General features: G+C 49.4%; 2 protein-coding genes across 2 annotated transcripts; both read right to left on the bottom strand.

Moving 5' to 3' along the window:
• Positions 1-705: 705 nt before the first annotated feature.
• LOC138734304 (olfactory receptor 14A16-like) lies at positions 706-18,553 on the bottom strand. Its single transcript, XM_069881913.1, has 2 exons — positions 18,462-18,553; positions 706-1,685 (listed from the first exon to the last, which is right to left on the bottom strand). Exons 1-2 carry the CDS (start codon positions 18,511-18,513, stop codon positions 706-708), a joined length of 1,032 nt encoding a protein of 343 aa, XP_069738014.1. The 5' UTR covers positions 18,514-18,553.
• Positions 16,882-17,859, bottom strand: LOC138734293 (olfactory receptor 14A16-like). The gene has a single exon (XM_069881905.1). It carries the CDS (start codon positions 17,845-17,847, stop codon positions 16,882-16,884), a length of 966 nt encoding a protein of 321 aa, XP_069738006.1. The 5' UTR covers positions 17,848-17,859.
• Positions 18,554-19,449: the final 896 nt, after the last annotated feature.

The raw sequence follows: 19,449 nt of genomic DNA, 5'->3' as shown, positions 1-19,449 counted from the left end.
CACATGGGCACAGATCAGCCCCTGCTCTGCTGTTTCTTGAAGTTGCTCACAGGAGGTTGGGCTGTGGAAGTTCTCAGCTGCTTGCCACAACCCTGCACACCCACACTCTATCTGCAGAGTGCTGTCTGCCTCTCTGTGTCACTTCCTTGGTCATTTTCTTAAGAGAAGCTTTAGAACAAGACATAAGCCTTGAGGAGCTGCCCTGAGCAGATCCACTCTCTTCATGGAAAGCCTGCTGAGTCCCACAAGTGCCCACTGCCTGTCCCTGCCTGCGGGCACAGCACTGCCATGCAGTACGGCTGTGACCAAGCTCAGAGTCCTCAGGCCTTACAGCAAGGCAAGGGGTGAGGAGGAGAGTGTGAAAGTGGAGAGAGAACAGTCCTGGGAGATCAAGCGCTGGTGCCTGGCAGTGCTGCCATGCTGGGACTCTTTTCCCCTCCACCCATACCCACAGAAACTATCCCTGCAGCTCCAAAAATGCCTTGGAGGAAAGATATGGGGAAACAATAGTCATTGAAAATCACTTTATTTTATTTAAACATACAGAGAGGACAGCTCCTCATTTACACAGCAAATCAGCAAGAGAAGAGAAGACAACTGTGAATTAAAAACAAGATGACAATATTATTGCAACTGAAAAACCAACAAAACCAACAAAAAAAAAGAGAAGGCAGTCTGGGCCTGCCATGAATTACATGGTAACTGCTATGCAGAAGGTGATGAGCAGTTCCTTGCTTCAGAGAGCCATCCAGTTATCAGTTTCCACACTGCATCCTTGAGCTGCCGGTTCCTCAAGCTGTAGATGAGGGGGTTCAGTGCTGGAGGCACCACTGAGTACAGAACTGACACCACAAGGTCCACTAATGGAGAAGACACAGAGGAAGGCTTCAGGTAGGCAAAAAAGCCAGTACTGAGAAACAGGGAGACCACGGCCAGGTGAGGGAGGCACGTGGAAAAGGCTTTGTGCCGTCCCTGCTCAGAGGGGATCCTCAGCACAGCCCTGAAGATCTGCACGTAGGACACCACAATGAAAAGAAAACAGCCAAAAAATAACCAGACACTGACCACAAGAAGCCCAACCTCCCTGAGGTAGGAGTCTGAGCAGGAGAGCTTGAGGATCTGGGGGATTTCACAGAAGAACTGGTGCAGAGCATTGCCCTGGCAGAGGGGCAGGGAAAATGTATTGGCCGTGTGCAGCAGAGCAGCGAGAAACCCAGCACCCCAGGCAGCTGCTGCCATGTGGACACAAGCTCTGCTGCCCAGGAGGGTCCCGTAGTGCAGGGGTTTGCAGATGGCAACGTGGCGGTCGTAGGACATGATGGTAAGGAGAGAAAACTCTGCTGAAAAAAGAAAAACATAGAGAAAGATTTGGGCAACACATCCTGCATAGGAAATGGCCTTGGTGTCCCAAAGAGAATTGGCCATGGATTTGGGGACAGTGGTGGAGATGGAGCCCAGGTCGAGGAGGGAGAGGTTGAGGAGGAAGAAGTACGTGGGGGTGTGGAGTTGCTGGTCACAGGCGATGGTGGTGATGATGAGGCCGTTGCCCAGGAGGGCAGCCAGGTAGATGCCCAGGAAGAGGCAGAAGTGCAAGAGCTGCAGCTCCCGTGTGTCTGCGAATGCCAGGAGGAGGAACTGGGTGATGGAGCTGCTGTTGGACATCTGCTGCCTCTGGACATGGAACACTGTCAGAACGGAAAGGACAGGGACAAGTTAGGGGAGCCTTTTCTGAGAAAATTCAAAGCCATTTCCTCACTGCGTACCATCCACTGCTTTTCCTTTCCCAGAAGATTATCACTCAGCTCCATGCCGGGAGCCCTGCTCTGTGCCAGCTGAATGTGCCGGGAGGAGCAGGGCCTCCGCCTGCTGGCTGTGAGGAGTCAGCCCTGCTGTGCAGCAGGTTGTCATGGGGATGGTGGGGACAGGGGACACTGCCAGGGTTCAGCTTTGTCCTCTGGATCAGCCCCTGGTGTAGAAGGGCCTATCAGCATCTGCACTGCCAGGGTTGAGGGGCTGAGAAGGCAAAAGGCAGGCTGATAGGTTTAGGTTTTACAGCTCCTTCTCCCACTCTTGGAAGTGGTGCTGAATTTCAGAAACCCTCAGCATTTCTCAGTAAATCCTCAGCTATCTGAGTATCTCTAAGCTTCTCCCTGGAGCTTTCAGATAACCCAGGAGGTAGATTCACCCCCCTAGAAATTTTCCGGTTTTACTTTCCTCTCATTTCCCGATCCTATCCCTTCTCACCGACCATATCTCACCCTCTGTGTACTCACCTCCAAAGACCTAACTGTTTGCCAGGCTCTGCCTGGGCTTGTGGTCCTGTTTGGAGGTTCTAAAGGGCAGAACAACCCGGTGGGTCCAGCAGAGCTGATTCTGGTGCTGTCCATAGGCAGAGGAGTGGCTCAAGGTGCTGTAGGAGGCTCCTCTCAGGCCCATCGGTCACTCACAGTTACAGCTGAGGAGTCTCAGTTCAAGCATGAGGGACTCCTTCAATTTCTCTACCCAAATCCCCAAGAGCAGTAAAATGAAAAGGCAGATTAAGGAAAGCTCCTTATCTTCAGTGTAATCCCTTCCTTGTCCTTCCCCTTGAAAAGTCCCCTCAGAATTGTCCTGGGGTGATTTGCAGCAGTGAGCAGTCCTGATCCATGCAGCAAACTCGGGACAGCAAGAAGACCGTCTCTGGCCAGGAGGTGCTTCTCCCTGCAGCACAGCGGAGATCTCCCCAGGCAGGCTGAGCGCTGACTCCGGACGGTGGCAGAGTCTCTCTTCCAGCACACAGACCCCAGTGGTGCAGGGACCCTGCTCTGAATGGCAGCCCGGGGCACCCCTGGCTTCACAGCCCTTCCAAACTGCCTCACAAGGGTCCCCTCCTCACAGATCCCATGACCTGGGGCTTGTGCAAGTGGTAGGTGAGGCCACCAGGAACTGCCCCTGCATTGCCCTGCACCCACACTTACCGTGTCCAGGACTGACAAGATTGTTCCTCCAGTCGTCTCTCAGTCATCCTCCCATCCTGACCACCTTTAAGCTCTCTCTTGCCCGTCTCACTGAGAAACCATGGAAATGCTCTTCTTCCTGCTGGGCTTTGCAGAGTTCATGGGCATTGCTTGATCTCCTCAGTCCCAGGAGCCCAGCCCAGCTCAGCAGCAGGGGAGCAGCCCAGGGCATTTTAATGACCCCTCTGGAGGGTTTGATGACAAGTCCATGAGCCTCAGACCCTGAGAGGAAGTGAAACAAACCTCTTAAGGTGTCAAAGTCAGATTCAGACTCCAAAGTTTCTTGTAGTGTTAATGGGTCCCACTGCGGGCACTGCTGAGAAAGCATCTCCAGGGCCCAGTTAGAGCAGAAAACTGGAGGCAGTGATGAAAGGTTAGGAAAACAAGGTAAAGGTCGATGTGATGCTTAGTCAACCTGGATGTGATTCATGAATGCAAAAGGCCAAGCCTTGACCCTACTAACCAAGTGGCCAAGCCTTGACCCCAGGCCCTGGGAAGGAAGATCCTGCCCCTCATTCATTCCTCAGGGCTTTTCCTGGGCAGTAGGATGTGAGGATGAGCAATGCCAAGGGCAGGACTGTGGAAAAATACCTCCCCGGCTCCTGGGTGGGGATGAGGAGGCCATGAGACCCCAGTATTGTAAGGATAAGGTGCTTCCTTCCTGGCATCAGTGTCAGAGACAACAGCCAGAGTCAAGAAGAGGAAGACTTTGGCTCTCTTGGGGGATTTTATCCTTGCCAGAATCCTTGGTGAATGAGGAATTAAATACTGAAAAAATCAACAAGCTCTTAGCAAGATGGAGGAGAGGGTGTCCATCTACAAGAAGGGTCACAGGGAGGACCCAGAAAACTACAGGCCTGTCAGTCTGACCTCAGTGCCAGGGAAAGTCATGGAACAGGTGATCTTGAGTGCTATCATGAAGCACATGCAAGAGAACCGGGGGATAAGGCCCAGTCAACATGGCTTCACAAAAGGCAGGTCTTGCCAAACTAACCTGATCGCCTTCTATGACAAAATGACTCAACTACTGGATGAGGGAAAGGCTGTGGATGGATCTTCCTGGACTTCAGTAAAGCCTTTGACACAGTTTCTCACAGCATTCTGCTCCAGAAACTGTCAGCCTCTGGGCTGGACAAGCAAACGCTCTCCTGGGTGGAAAACTGGTTGGCTGGAAGGTCCAGAGAGTGGTGGGAAATGGTGTGAAATCCAGCTGGAGGCCAGTTACAAATGGAGTTCCCCAAGGCTCAGTGCTGGGTCCAGCCCTGTTCAATGTCTTTATCAATGACCTGGATGAAGGCATTGAGTGCACCCTTAGCAAGTTTGCAGATGACACTAAGCTGGGTGGAAGTGTTGATCTGCTGGAGGGTAGGGAGGCTCTGCAAAGGGATCTGAACAGGCTGGACCACTGGGCTGAGACCAATGGCATGAGGTTTAACAAGGCCAAATGCCGGGGTCACAACAACCCTGTGCAGCTACAGACTAGGAGAAGTCTGTCTAGAAAGCTGCCTGGAGGAGAGGGACCTGGGGGTGTTGGTTGACAACCGACTGAATATGAGCCAGCAGTGTGCCCAGGTGGCCAAGAAGGCCAATGGCATCTTGGCTTGGATCAGAAACGGTGTGACCAGCAGGTCCAGGGAGGTTCTTCTCCCTCTGGACTCGGCACTGGTGAGACCGCTCCTTGAATCCTGGGTTCAATTCTGGGCCCCTCACCACAAGAAGGATGTTGAGGCTCTGGAGTGAGTCCAGAGAAGAGCAACAAAGCTGGTGAAGGGGCTGGAGAACAGGCCTTATGAGGAACAGCTGAGAGAGCTGGGGTTGTTTAGCCTGGAGAGGAGGAGGCTGAGGAGAGACCTCATTGCTCTCTACAGCTCCCTGAAAGGAGGTTGTGGAGTGGAGGGAGCTGGCCTCTTCTCCCAGGTGACAGGGGACAGGACAAGAGGGAATGGCCTCAAGCTCTGCCAGGGGAAGTTTAGGCTGAACATTACACTGAAAGCGTCACTGGGCACTGGCAGAGGCTGCCCGGGGAGGTGGTTGATTCACCTTCCCTGGAGGTGTTTAAGGCACGGGTGAACGAGGTGCTGAAGGGCATGGTTTAGTGTTTGATAGGGTTGGTTGGACTTGACGATCTGGTGGGTCTCTTCCAGCCTGGTGATTCTATGAGTCTATGAATTGGCTGGAATGTCACACTCAAAGAGTGGTGGGCAATGACTCAATGTCCAAGCTGAGACTGGTGACAAGTGGTGTTTTTCAGGGGTTGCTATTGGTACTGATATTTTTTAACATCTTTGCCACAAACATGGACAGTAGCATTAAGGGAACCATCAGCACCTGAAGGTGTCATTGCCCATGGCAGGGGAATGGAACTGGATATGCTTTAAGTCCCTTCCAAGTCAAACCATTGTATAATTCTGTCATGAGCGATACCTACCTTATCAAGAAATTGCCACATTGATAGCAGCCCTGTAGCTCTTTATGGTAGGAAAATGCTGCTGACTTCAGCAGGTTCTTGTGATGACAGTGGTGGCTTAATAGGTAACAGGGTAGGAGCAGGGCACTGGCTTGTGCAGCTGCTTCTGCTGTCACTGGTAGCTCTGAAGCAAGCAGGGTAGGAGCATGCGTGTGGTTTCTTCAGCTTTTTGGGATGTCTCAGGTTGTGAGTAGGTGATAAGGCAGGAAGGGATCCCTGCTTTGGGATGTCACCAGTGGCTGAGGAGCAGGACCCTGGCTTCACAGGGACATAGGATGTCTCTGATGCCATCATACACAGTAGGCTTGGAGCATGGCACCAGTTTCCACAGGGGCTTGTGATGTCACCAGTGTCTGATTACATCAGGGAGCAGTGGCAGTGCTCAGGTTTTGATGGAACTTGTGCAGTTTGAGGTGGCTGAGGGTGTGGAGGGGCAGGAGGAGGCACTTTGCCTGTACAGGCACTTTTTCATAACTCGTGGCTGAGAAGCTGTTTGGGTATGAACAGACATGGAGCTGGTGCATCTGCTCCTCATGTCGCTTTGACCCGAGCAGCTGCCTGGGTGGGACAAGTGACCTGGCTTGAGCAGGTGTCTGTGAGCTCACGAATGGCCAAATTACTGATAAGACTAGAGAGCGGGACCAGGCTCTTAAAGCTTCTTGAGATGGCCTTCAAGGCTGAGTGAGTGACAAGGCTGGAGAAGGAACTTGGACTGGGATGGTGCTTGTGGCATCTCTGGTGACTGTGTGGCTGACCGGGGATGAGAAGTCGGGACTCTGAAGTCTTGGGTCATAACAGAGTCATGTAAGGGTCATATCAACATTGGGCCACAGAAGACTGAAGTCATAGAACTTTCAGGTCATCAAAGGGCTGGACCATAGAAGGGTTGAGTCATAGATTATTGAGGTCATAGAGCAGCTGGATCCCAGAAGAGTCGAGTCGTAGAAGAGTCATAGAAGAGTCAAGTCATAGAAGGTAACAGAAGGGTCAGAGAAGAGGTGGGTCTTAGAAGGCCTGGTTCATAGAAGACTCGTGGTTTAGGGTCATCTGTTAATGGAATGCTCAGATCATATAGGAACCAGGTCATAGAGGAGTCATAAAAGAGTGGAGTTGCAGAGAGTTCCATCGTGGAAGGTTTAGACAAGTACTGGGTCACAGAAGGCTCATAGAAGATTTGGGTCATAGAAGGGTCAGGTCACAGAAGGGACACGGAAGAGTCCATTATAGAAGAGTGATGATAAAAAATTCATAGAAGATTCAGGTCATAAAAGGGACTCAGAAGAGTCAGGACATAGATGGGTCAGATAACTGAAGACTCATGGAAGAGTCACATAAACGTTGGTTCATAGAAGAGTTGGGTCATAGATGGCTTGAGACATAGAGGAAGCAAATTATACAAGAGCTGGGTCATAGAGGAGTCAGGTTATAGAAAGGCCAGTTTGTAGAAGGCTGACAGAAGAGTCATGTCAGAGAAGGGTCAGTTAACAGTAGACTTTGTTCATAGCAGACTTGAGTCATAGACCATCTGTTCTGTGCTCTGTGACCATGTCCCAGCTCTGTCTCCCACAGGAACGGCTCCAGCTCCTCCTGCCTGTGCCCCTGGCTGAGGGCATTGCTGCCCATTGAGGCTGAAGCTCTGCAGCTGTGGCACCAGGCAGGCTTATCCCTGCCATGAGGAAACCTGGGACCAAGCGTCCAAGCCCAGTGTGTGCAAAGACTTTGCTTGGAGCAGAGACGTGTCAAGGACAGAAGAGAGCTGAGTGTTTTCCCAGCCCCAAGTCTGAAGATCCAGGATGAAATGCCTGAATTCACTCAATGGAACACATCCTCCAGCTTGGAGATATGAGATTATTCCCTGTCACCTGCCTAGGGTCCTTTTTAATGATGGGGCAAAAGAAAAAATCATTCTCACACCCAGCTATTTTTCTAAGAGGAGCAATGACGCTGCATTCAATCACAGAAGAATTCAGGTTTGAAGAGAGCTCTGAGCATCCTCTTGTCTCACTCCCCTGCTCAAGGCACGCTGAACCAGATGAAGGTGGTCAAGGCCTCCACCCAGCTTTGCATCATCCACAAAGTGCCGCGATTGAGAGACGGGACAATACTTGATACAAGCAAAAAGTGTCAATTTTATTGTGTTCTTCAGACATATTTATACTAGCTACAAGAAGCGTGTCTCAAACCGATTGGTCCCCACACCAAACTAGGCGATCACAGATTGGTTAATACAAAAAAGCTTTTTTCAAACATGTACTTCCTTCAGTAACAACAATAGTTCCTCTTATCAAGGTGACTGTCTTGCAACCACAGACACCCGTGCTCATCCTCACGTAGCCAGTACTCTTTTGTTCCTTCTAAACAAAGGCCTTATCTCGCTCTTCCCAAGGCCTGCGGCCGACTAATTCCAGCACGTCCAGCACGTCCTCCTTTATCAACTGTTCTCTGCTGGGGGTCTTCCTGAAGCTAGCCAAATCCTGTCCTACATCTCCCCCTTCCTGTTGCACAACAAGAATCTTCTTCATAGAACGCGCCATTAGTCCTTGCAGGCATTGTAATAGGCATGGCAAAAAGAGTAGTAAAAGAATAAAGACCACCAAAACATACACAATCATTTTTACAAGACTCCTTAACCACCCCGACAGTCCCCATCCTTCAAAGAGCTTATCTAACCAATCCCAACTGTCACTTTGTTGAAGTCTGGAGACTCCCACCTTGAGCTGTTGGATGCTCATATGAATAGATTCCGAGTGATCGGAGAGATTCATACAACACATACCTTCAAAATCTTCACAACCATGTCCCTGTGCCAAAAGCAAAAAATCTATTGCAGCTCTATTTTGCAGGGTAGCATGTCGCACACTGTCTACATCTAATAAAAGTCCAGAAAGAGCACTGCTAGTAGCGTTTGTTTGTTTTGCCAGCCAACAGCCGAGTTTATCTAGGGTTGCCAGTGCTTTTGCAGCTGCACCCCCGGGTAACAAAAGAGAAGTGGCAAAGCGTGGGCCAAAAGACCAAAACTCCACATTGTCATCACACTCAGAGGTATATGTATGGACACTTCGTCTTGCCCTGTGGGAAAGGCGATGTTGCAAAATCGTGGATGTATTGGGAGTTAGAACAGATAGACGTCCAAGACTACATGGTCCTCCTTTTATATGAGAGGGGATCATGGGCCATGCTCTGTCTCCGCAAATAAAAAATATTCCTGGTGGTAATAAAAGGGGAACATTGCTAGACTTGGACAATTTCATTGCTGTATAATTACACCAAATAGCAGCGTTTTTAAAGATGGGATGGACGGGGGAAACATCCCATTCTTTGGACTGATTTTTCCCTGTATAGTTAAACCTGACACAAAAATCCATTTTTACTGATCCAAGGAGTTCAATCTCCTGTGGCTCTAGGGTGGCAAGTGGAAGATATGGGGTCCATGCATCCCAGCAGTTGGTGACATTCCTGGATATGCCCTTTTGAAAGAGGGTTTCCAGGAGAAACTTAGGTATTGGCCACTCCTCTAGTGGCAATCCCACAAGACACGTAGAAAATGGATTATTAGGAGAGGCAGTGGCAAGGCACAACGTATCTTGTCCTGTGAGATTTGCTAGTGTCACCCATATATTGACCTTGGGTAGTGCAGGCAGGAATGGGTAACTCTGCGTGCTCCCCAACATAATCATGATAAAAACTACTAGCTGAGGAACAACTTTTTGCCCCTTTCTAGCTTCCAAGCAAACCGTCTTTTGCATCTTTCTTTTGTTTGATTCCAGTCCTGTTTAAGGACGGCCTATATGGCGGGGTACTAGGTTTGTCCTGCTACACTCTAAATTACAGATTACAACCTCTCGTGCCCTTTTTCCCACTAAATTAGCCCAATTTATATATTCACATAAATATCGGTCATTCCCTAATGATTAATGCCCTATAACAAGCAAAAGTTTAACTACAACAATCTCCTTTTCTAAACAGTCTTCACACCATCACCTGGCGAGAGTTGCTCGGTGCAACCACTCCTTCTCCCACGTATAACATATACACAAGACCCAAGGGTCACAAGATTTACATAAGGCACAAATGATTCCAACAACGAGTGTTTCTCTGCCCTGGTTCATACAGTTTTTTCGCGTTTCCAGCGTTCAGTCCCTGTTGTCCCGATCTTCTTCAGGAAATTCATCAAATTGTTGTCCGGGAGACTGGTCCTGAGGGTGACTGAGGTTTTCACCAGATGATTGTTGTAAGGATTCACGGAAGGGTCGCACATTCTTTGCCGGGATCCATCGTGGACCTTTCTCTGTGGAGACACAAGCATAACCTCTGCCCCATGTAACAAGAGGATATGGTCCCATGACCTTACCTGTTTCTGGGTCGCGAACCAGTACTGGGGCTTTGACTCGCACCTCGAGTGACACAGCTGTATTAAAATGTCGAACAATTGGAGGGTTGTTATCTATCAAAGAACAATTTAAAAAATTAAAAACATACAAGGCTTTCTGCAAACGCTCCTCAGGAGTGACGGTTCCTATTCCCCCTTTTTGTTGTTGCATCAGGCGTTTCAGTGATTGGTGAGAATGCTCAATCAAAGATTGACCTGTGGGGGAATGAGGAATACCAGTAATATGGGTTATACCCCAAGAGTCAAAGAATACTTTTGTTGCGGTTGAGATATATGCAGGGCCATTATCCGTTTTTATTTGAGAGGGTATACCCAAAGTGGCAAAGGCACGCATCAAATGTTTACGGACGTCACGTGCTTTTTCTCCTGTGTGACAAGAAGCGAACAAGGCGCCGGAAAAGGTGTCTATAGAAGAGTGAATATTCTTCAGTTTGCCAAACTCCGGAAAGTGAGTTACATCTGTTTGCCATAGCTGTAAACTTTGTAGTCCTCTGGGATTAACTCCTCCCGCTATCGACGGAAAAGAATGTCTTTGGCAGTCAGGACATACAGCAACGATATTAGATGCTTGCTGAGAGGTGAGGCCAAACTGCCGTTTGAGACCTCCAGCATTCTGGTGAAAAAAGGAATGGCTAAGTTTAGCCTGTGCTATGCGATCGGGCAATACCTGTACTGGTAATGTCAATAAATCGGCCTGTCTATTTCCTTCTGCAATAAAGCCAGGTAGAGAAGTGTGTGACCTAACATGCATAACAAAATAGGGGTGAGGGCGAGAGTCCAAAAGAAAAATAAGCTCCTGTAACAAGGCAAATAAGTTAGGATGTGAAAGGTCACGCAATAAAGATGCTTCGGCTCTCTCTACAATCCCTGCAACATAAGCAGAATCAGTAACAAGATTAAGTGGTGTGGTCCACCTTCGGAAAACTCGAACTACTGCAGTCAGTTCCACTATTTGGGGGGATCCAAGAACGGTGTCTATGTCCGAGTTCCATCGTTCATGTTGGTCATCCCACCATAGAATAACTGACTTATGTGTTTTTCCAGACCCATCTGTAAATACAGTAAAGGCCTGCAATGGCTGATCACTCCTTTTCGGCTTAGGCATTAAACGAAAATCAGCATTAAGTAACTTATGTGAAGGTGGATGGGATGTGAGTTGACCCGCATAGTCAGTTAGTGCCATAGTAAAGGCATCTGATTGTTGATAAAGCCACTGTAAATACATATTCGTTACAGGTAAGCAAATACGAGTAAAATCTACTCCTGATAATGCCAGCAAACGTTGCCTGGCCTTAATTATCAAACAGGCAAACATTTCATGCTGAGTCAAAATAGTTTTTGAAGATTGATTCGGCAAAAAAATCCATTCAATAATTAACAGTGGGTCTGATTTTTCAAAATCCCATTGAAATATCAGGGCATGAGGCTGTCGAGCGGGATTTAAAATGATCAGGTAAAAAGGTAATTCGGGAGCCCACCGATGTGCTTGTTTAAAGCTGATTGCCGTAGCAACCTTTTGTAAGGAGTCAATGGCCTCAGGGCCAAGACTGCGGTGGGAACGCAAGTCAGTGTCTCCCTTGAGCAGCCTGAACAAGGGGCCTAAGTCCGTGTTAGAAATTCCCAACAGCGGCCGGACCCAATTGATTGTGCCTAATAGTCTCTGTACATCGTGTAAATTTTTTACGTCTGTTCGTATCTGTAAAGGTTGCGGAATTACGGATTGAGCCCTTATACGCCAGCCCAAATATTTCCATGGTGATGTTTTTTGAATTTTTTCCGGCGCAATACAAAGGCCTGCCGAATCGACGGCGGTCATGACAAGGGCTACGGCTTCCTCCATGACCTCGTGGCGTTGTGCAGCCACTAAAATATCATCCATGTAATGATATAGTAAAGCACTGGGCGCAACGGTCCTGACAGGGCTAAGCACTTTAGCCACATACCACTGACAGATTGTAGGGCTATTCTTCATTCCTTGTGGTAGCACAACCCACTGGTATCTTTGCAACGGAGCTTGCATGTTAACGCTTGGAACGGAAAAAGCGAATTTAGGAGCATCATTTGGATGCAGGGGGATATTGAAAAAACAATCTTTGAGATCGATAACAGTCAAATGCCAATCTCGAGGGATCATAGTAGGGGACGGAAGGCCGGGTTGTAGGGCCCCCATGTCTTCCATAGCGTCATTAATTTTTCTAAGATCATGGAGCAAGCGCCATTTGCCAGACTGTTTTTTGATGACAAAAATAGGTGAATTCCAAGGACTGGTAGAAGGCACAATATGTCCTTTCAGCAATTGTTCAGCAACTAATTCTTGAAGGGCGCGAAGCTTTTCCAGTGGAAGGGGCCATTGATCCACCCAAATGGGGGTATCAGTTTTCCAGGTTATTTTCCGGGTGTCGCGCACTTCAATGGCCCCATCTAAAAATGGGTCCGAATAGACATTCCCCACTGGGACAACACATCACGCCCCCACAAAATCATGGGAACTGGCAATACAAAAGGCTTAATGGAGGCTATGTGTCCCTCTGGACCTTGAATTTGGATCAATTCCAGACTCTGGTGACTGCTACCAGTCCCACCAATTCCAGCTAATGTTTGGGAAACATTGGTTAAAGGCCATTGTGGTGGCCATTTGGCCTGTGATATTACAGTAACATCAGCTCCAGTGTCGATAATCCCACTGAGCACTATTTGTTGTTTCCCACGAATGAGGGTACATTGACATAGGGGTCGTTTTTGAGAGATAGACTGCACCCACAAAATTTGTGGGTCCCCTGTAGACCCGAACCCTCCCCTCCTTTGATAGGGTTGGCGAGAATCAGGGGAATCCGTTCCCATGGGAATCAGCACCAATTGTGCTATACAGCTACCTTTCGGTACTGTACAGGGGGGGAATGGGGTCCATGCCATGATTTTAATTTCATTAACACTGTCCGAGTCAATGACCCCCGGTAATACAAAAAGTCCCGACAAGGTAGTAGATGACCTTCCTAACAATAACGCTTGTGTCCTAGGGGGTAAAGGTCCCAAAACATTTGTCAATAATAAGTGAACCGAAGAATCTAATAGTGTTACTGTGTGTGTGGTTGCCAGGTCCAGTCCGGCACTACCTGCTGTTGCTGGGCGAAGACTTGAGGCGGCGCTCTTTCCCTCCAGGGGTGTTGAAAGGTTGGCTGCGGTATTTGTGTCTGCACGCGTCGCTGCCCCGCGCTCTGTGGTCGGTTTCCCTGTATCAGTTGTCCCTGAAAATCATACTTGGCGCGACACTGATTAGCATAATGGCGCCCTTTTCGGCATCTGGGACAAATTCCAGGTGCTTGGGGCCGAGTTCCAGCATTAGTACTTAAACAATTTTTTCTCAGATGGCCGGGCTTGCCGCAACCATAACAATTCCCCGGTCCTGTTGGACTTATCGGGGTGCGCATGGCTGCAAAAGCCGCAGCCATCGTTTCAAATTTATGATCCATAGTACCAATTCTGTTACAAGCCTCCACCATTTCAATCAACGTAGGATTCTGGTTCGGGAGAGATTTTAACAGTTTCTTACAATCCGCATTAGCGTTCTCGATAGCTAATTTCAGCAATAAAATTTCCCGGGCCTCTGCATTATCTATTTGTCGTTCCAAGGCCTGTTTTAATCTGTCTATAAACTGCATATAAGGCTCTTGGGGTTCCTGGGTAATAGTAGTAAACGCTTTTTGCGGTTTTTGAGAATCGGGGACTTTCAAAAAAGCCTTTTTGGCCTCTTCACGGGTCGCCTCAAGGGCCTCCCGTGGGATTCGAACCTGGTCCACAGGGTTGGTATGTCGTCCTGTCCCTGTAAGATGTTCTATGGTTAGCGCGGCTATATCAGCATTACCATGACCCACATAAGTCAAAAGAAGTGCCTGTAGTCCCCCCCTCCAGTGAGCTTCCCATAAAGAATATTGTGTAGGCGTCAGTAACAATTGTGCTAAAGATTTTAAATCATGTGGAGTCATGACATAGGTATCAAAGACAGAGGACAATAGACTTACAAAATACGGAGAGGAGAGTCCATGTTCAGTTACCGTACGGCGCAATTCCTTAATAACTGGGAAAGAAAGAGCCTCCCACTTGGCCCCCCGACCTTGATAAATAACGGGGGCTACTATGGTTTTTGCGATTTCAAACTCTCCCTTCTTTAAGGCTTGACGCCTTATATTAATCCACACATCATGTGGATCGGGGGGGTAGAGGTCTGGTCCCTTTTCAGGGTCCACCGGTCCTGGATCAAAGGGATCCTCCTCAGGAGGATAGCTAGCAGCACACACCTCCAAAGGCGCAGCAGGTTTCCCATCCTCTGGCAAAAGTGAGGGCATGGCAGGAGAGTCCTCCTCTCTTTCTGCCTTGTCTTGCTGACTTTTTTCTTGCGCTTTCAAAGTCTCAAAAATACTTCTCCACCACGGGAGCATGCGCTGCGCTTCGGCATTCCCTATAGTTGCTGCATCCCACAGTTTCACCCCCACATCATCCCAGAGTTCCCGTGTAAAGATAGTGGATGCAGTTACGGTGGGTATTTTCGCCTGTACCCATTTAAGTGTTACTTTAAGATCATGCCCAGAGATATTTTTCCCATGCTTTTGAAGAAGGGCTTTCATAAGTTCATATACGTCTCTTTCAGGGGAAGAAGCCTGGTTCCCCATTTTCCCGTTTCCCACAGCTCACCTCTATGCTCCAGAGGGATTATTTACCGGCCGGTTCCTGCTTCCTTTCAGCAGCTCATTCAACGTTCTGTGGAACTCGTGGCATGCCACCAGATAGGTGGTTCTCTGACCCTTGGCAATCACGTCGCTATCACGTCGGGGTCACCAATTTGCCGCGATTGAGAGACGGGACAATACTTGATACAAGCAAAAAGTGTCAATTTTATTGTGTTCTTCAGACATATTTATACTAGCTACAAGAAGCGTGTCTCAAACCGATTGGTCCCCACACCAAACTAGGCAATCACAGATTGGTTAATACAAAAAAGCTTTTTTCAAACATGTACTTCCTTCAGTAACAACAATAGTTCCTCTTATCAAGGTGACTGTCTTGCAACCACAGACACCCGTGCTCATCCTCACGTAGCCAGTACTCTTTTGTTCCTTCTAAACAAAGGCCTTATCTCGCTCTTCCCAAGGCCTGCGGCCGACTAATTCCAGCACGTCCAGCACGTCCTCCTTTATCAACTGTTCTCTGCTGGGGGTCTTCCTGAAGCTAGCCAAATCCTGTCCTACAACAAAGCAGCTCAAAGTGTGCTCCATCACATCATACAGGGTGGTAATAAAGACATTTGACAGTGCTGAGTCAAGTGCTGGTCATTGGGGGTTGCCACAAGTAACTGGCTGCATGGAGGACTTTGTACCACTGATGACATTTGGGCTTGGTCATTCCCCCAACTTCCCACCCCGGGTCACTTCTTCATCCCAGACAGCCCCACTCTGGCTATGAGGACACACAGGAGACCATGTCTAAGGCTGTGCAGAATTCTATGTAAACAACATGCCCTTCTTTCCCTTCTCATTTTGTTTCAAAAACTCCTTTCTTGTTATTTGAGGGCCTGGAAATGGCTGCAGGACGTGTGCCACGCCCTTCCAGGGGTCAGGGGTAGCCTGACCAGCCTATAGCCTCCCAATTCTCATTCCTACTTTTGCTGAATATGGATTTGGTATCTGCCTTATCCAAGGACCCCACAACTGCTATGATGGCTCTGGCACCTTTGAGAGCACAATCCATAATCATGGACCAAGGTGATGCAGCAGACAGGAATGCTCAGACAGCTGAGATGGATCTCCCTGGGCTGGTGGGGTTTATTCCTGGAGTCACACACAGAAATCCCAGGGCTCTGTCAGGAGTCCATGTCTGAGCTGGCCTCGTGCACCCCTAATGCACCCAGGGATCTTCACTGACAAGGTCTTTCCCTTTCACACACAGAGGCACTTCAGGAGTCACAGTGTCTCCCTGGCTCCTGGTTGTCACTCCCAGAGGATGGGAGGCACCTCAGCCCTGCAGTGTGTCACCCCGATCTGCATTTCTCTGGGATGCCCCAAGCCATGAGGAATGGAAACAGGGAGCTCGGTTCATGGAAGCAGATCCCAGTACTACATTCAGGTGATTCCAATGGGATTTTACATTCAATGTGAAGTGACCACGAGGAAATATGATTCCCACAGGCCCTCATGGAACCCAAGGAACACTTGGTCTCATGTCTGGTCTCGCTTGGGTTCATCTCACCTCGTACAAGCTGGGGTGAGAGACCAGTGCTGGCAGTGATGGTTGTGAGGGGCGACTCCAGGACAATTGCCCTGAGGCAGATTCCCCAGGGTGTCGAACGCACACGGCCACAGACCAGACCCTGCCCGGCTGCTCCTTCAGGTCTCTCACGAGAAGCCTGGTTGTAGTAGCCTGTCCAAACCCTGCACAGCCACACTGTTTATCTGGACAGTGGGGCTTCCATCCTGGGGAAAATTCTTGGAAATTGTCTTAAGAGAATCTTGGTGAAAAAGGCCTAAGACTTCAGCTAGTGCCCTGAGGAGATGCCCTCTCTTCATGGAAAGGCTGTTGTGTCCCACAAGTGCCCACTGCCTGTCCCTGCCTGCGGGCACAGCACTGCCACGCAGCATGGCTGTGACCAAGCTCAGAGCCCTCAGGCCTTACAGCAAGGCAAGGGGTGAGGAGGAGAGTGTGAAAGTGGAGAGAGAACAGTCCTGGGAGATCAAGCGCTGGTGCCTGGCAGTGCTGCCGTGCTGGGACTCTTTTCCCCTCCACCCATACCCACAGAAACTATCCCTGCAGCTCCAAAAAGGCCTTGGAGGAAAGTTATCAGGAAATAAAAGATGTTGAATATCCCTTTATTTTGTTAAAACATACAGAGAGGACAGCTCCTCATTTACACAGCAAATCAGCAAGAGAAGAGAAGACAACTGTGAATTAAAAACAGGATGATAAGATAATTGCAACTGAAAAACCAGCATCACCACCAAAAAATTATAGAAGCCAGTCTGGGCCTGCCATGACAACTGCTACGAAGAAGGTGATGAGCTGTTCATTGCTTCAGAGAACCATCCAGTAATCACTTTCCACATGGCATCCTTGAGCTGCTGATTCCTCAGGCTGTAGATGAGGGGGTTCAATGCCAGAGGCACCACTGCATAGAGAAGTGACACAACCAGGTCCAGGGATGGAGAGGAGATGGAGGGGGGCTTCAAGCTGGAAAACATTCCAGTGCTGATAAAGAGGGAGACCACAGCCAGGTGAGGGAGGCACGTGGAGAAGGCTTTGTGCCGTCCCTGCTCAGAGGGGATCCTCAGCACAGCCCTGAAGATCTGCACATAGGACACCACAATGAAAACAAAACATCCAGATGCTAAACAGGCACCAAACACCAGAAGCCCAACCTCCCTGAGGTAGGAATCTGAGCAGGAGAGCTTGAGGATCTGGGGGATTTCACAGAAGAACTGGTCCACAGCATTGTCCTGGCAGAGGGGCAGGGAAAACGTATTGGCCGTGTGCAGCAGAGCAGCGAGAAACCCAGCGCCCCAGGCAGCTGCTGCCATGTGGACACAAGCTCTGCTGCCCAGGAGGGTCCCGTAGTGCAGGGGTTTGAAGATGGCAACGTAGCGGTCGTAGGACATGATGGTGAGAAGAGAATACTCTGCACCAAACAAGAAGATAAATAGAAAAACTTGGGCAACACATCCTGAGTAGGAGATGGCCCTGATGTCCCAGAGTGAATTGGCCATGGCTTTTGGGACCGTGGTAGAAATGGAGCCCAGGTCGAGGATGGAGAGGTTGAGGAGGAAGAAGTACATGGGGGTATGGAGGTGGTGGTCACAGGCGATGGTGATGATGATGAGGACATTGCCCAGGAGGGCAGCCAGGTAGATGCCCAGGAAGAGGCAGAAGTGCCAGAGCTGCAGCTCCCGTGTGTCTGCGAATGCCAGGAGGAGGAACTGGGTGATGGAGCTGCTGTTGGACATCTGCTGCATCTGGATGTGAAGCACTGAAAAAGGAAAAAAGCGAAAAAAGCCATTTCTCACTCCCTACTCCCTACAGCTTTTTCTTTTCATCATCGTTCAACTCCGTGCCTGGAGACCTGCTCGGTGCTGGCTGAATGTGCAGGGAGGATCAAGGCCTCTGCCCGCTGGCTGTGAGGAGTCAGCCCTGCTCTGCAGCAGGGGGTCATGGGGACTGTGGGGACAGCCCTGGTATTCCAATCTTGTGGGTAAAACTGTTCCTAATTAAATAAGGACTGGCATCATCTGCACATTCAGTGCTAAGATACCCAAACTGTAAAAGTGTTTGAGGGGGGAGGTTTTTTACAGCCCTGGCCCATCTCAGCTGGGTTTTTTTCCTTAGAAATCAGAACCTCTCAGCATCTCTGCTGCGCTCATGGAGAGAAGAGGGAGTCCTGCGAGGTGAGAGCATTGTCTGTGGCTCAGTGCAGAGGGAGGGGAGCTGCTCTCTCCCTCGCTCCTGTTCCCAGATGCCCAGGGCTTGCACCTTTCAGAGATGGAGGGGGATCACACTCCCATGTTACCCAGTAAAGCCACCAGGACCTGCTGAGAGCAGAGGGTCCACCTCAAACCACTAAAGATCTCACCCTTTCCTAAGGTCTCAGCACCCACTTTCAGCCCAGGACACACACAGCTCATTTCACAAACCCAGCAGCATCTTCTCTCTCATAGCATCCCTGCACTTCTCCATGGGGCTTTGAGGTAACACAAAGATGTGCTTGGATGGGTTTGGATCCTGGACAGAAGCTCACAGTTTGGAAGGACACCTCAAGGACAGCCAAGTGTCTTCATTATGGCATTTGATGAAGGGAGATTCAGGTCTTTCAGGGAGACTGGTAGTGAGATCTATAGAACAACAGCAAGAATGAGAAAAGGCTAGAAACAGAGTGAGGGTCTGGCCGAGAGAGGCCAGGGCAGAGGCAGCTGGGCATGCAGACAGCGTTCCCCTTCCCCAGCTGTGCTCACCCCCTCCCAGACACCAACCTTGCCAGGCAGTTGCTCTCAGGCCCTGGGCTCTGGAGAGGGCACTGGAGCTGTGGCTGCAGAGGAGGGGGCTCAGCCTTGGAGCCCAGAGCCCTGAGGGCAGAGGCTTTGCTGGGTGGGAGAGGAGGCAAGGGGGCTTGCTCAGAGGAAGGGGCTGCACTAGAGGAGATCACAGAGAGCTCTGAATTCTCCCTCCCACAACATCTCTGGTTTAATTTCTGATTCATTCCATGATGCTTGTATCTTCTGTCTAGAGATGTTCCTCCTTGGAGGTGATTCCCTGGGCCAGGTCTTTACTCTGTCAGCACATACAAACCACATCTAAATCTTCATCCACTCCTCCTGGCCCTACACAAACCTGCTTGTTTGGAGGTCACTCTCTGGGTGCTTGTTCCTGCTTGAGAGAGGAAAAGAACAGGTCAGAACAGTCTTGATGGATCCAGCAGAGGTGATGTTGGTGTTGTCTATAGGCAGAGAATTCCTCAAGGCATTTTAACAGGGTCTTGGGCAACCTACTGACCACTCACAGCAGCAATTCAGGAATCTCAGCAACTTGTTAAAAACTCAGTGCTCTGTTTCTACTCTGCTTTT

Source organism: Phaenicophaeus curvirostris, unplaced genomic scaffold (assembly GCF_032191515.1).
Source record: "Phaenicophaeus curvirostris isolate KB17595 unplaced genomic scaffold, BPBGC_Pcur_1.0 scaffold_71, whole genome shotgun sequence".
In the NCBI taxonomy this organism is placed as follows: Eukaryota; Metazoa; Chordata; class Aves; order Cuculiformes; family Cuculidae; genus Phaenicophaeus; species Phaenicophaeus curvirostris.
Note: the sequence above shows the minus strand (reverse complement) of the source record. Positions and strands in the feature narration are given on the sequence as shown.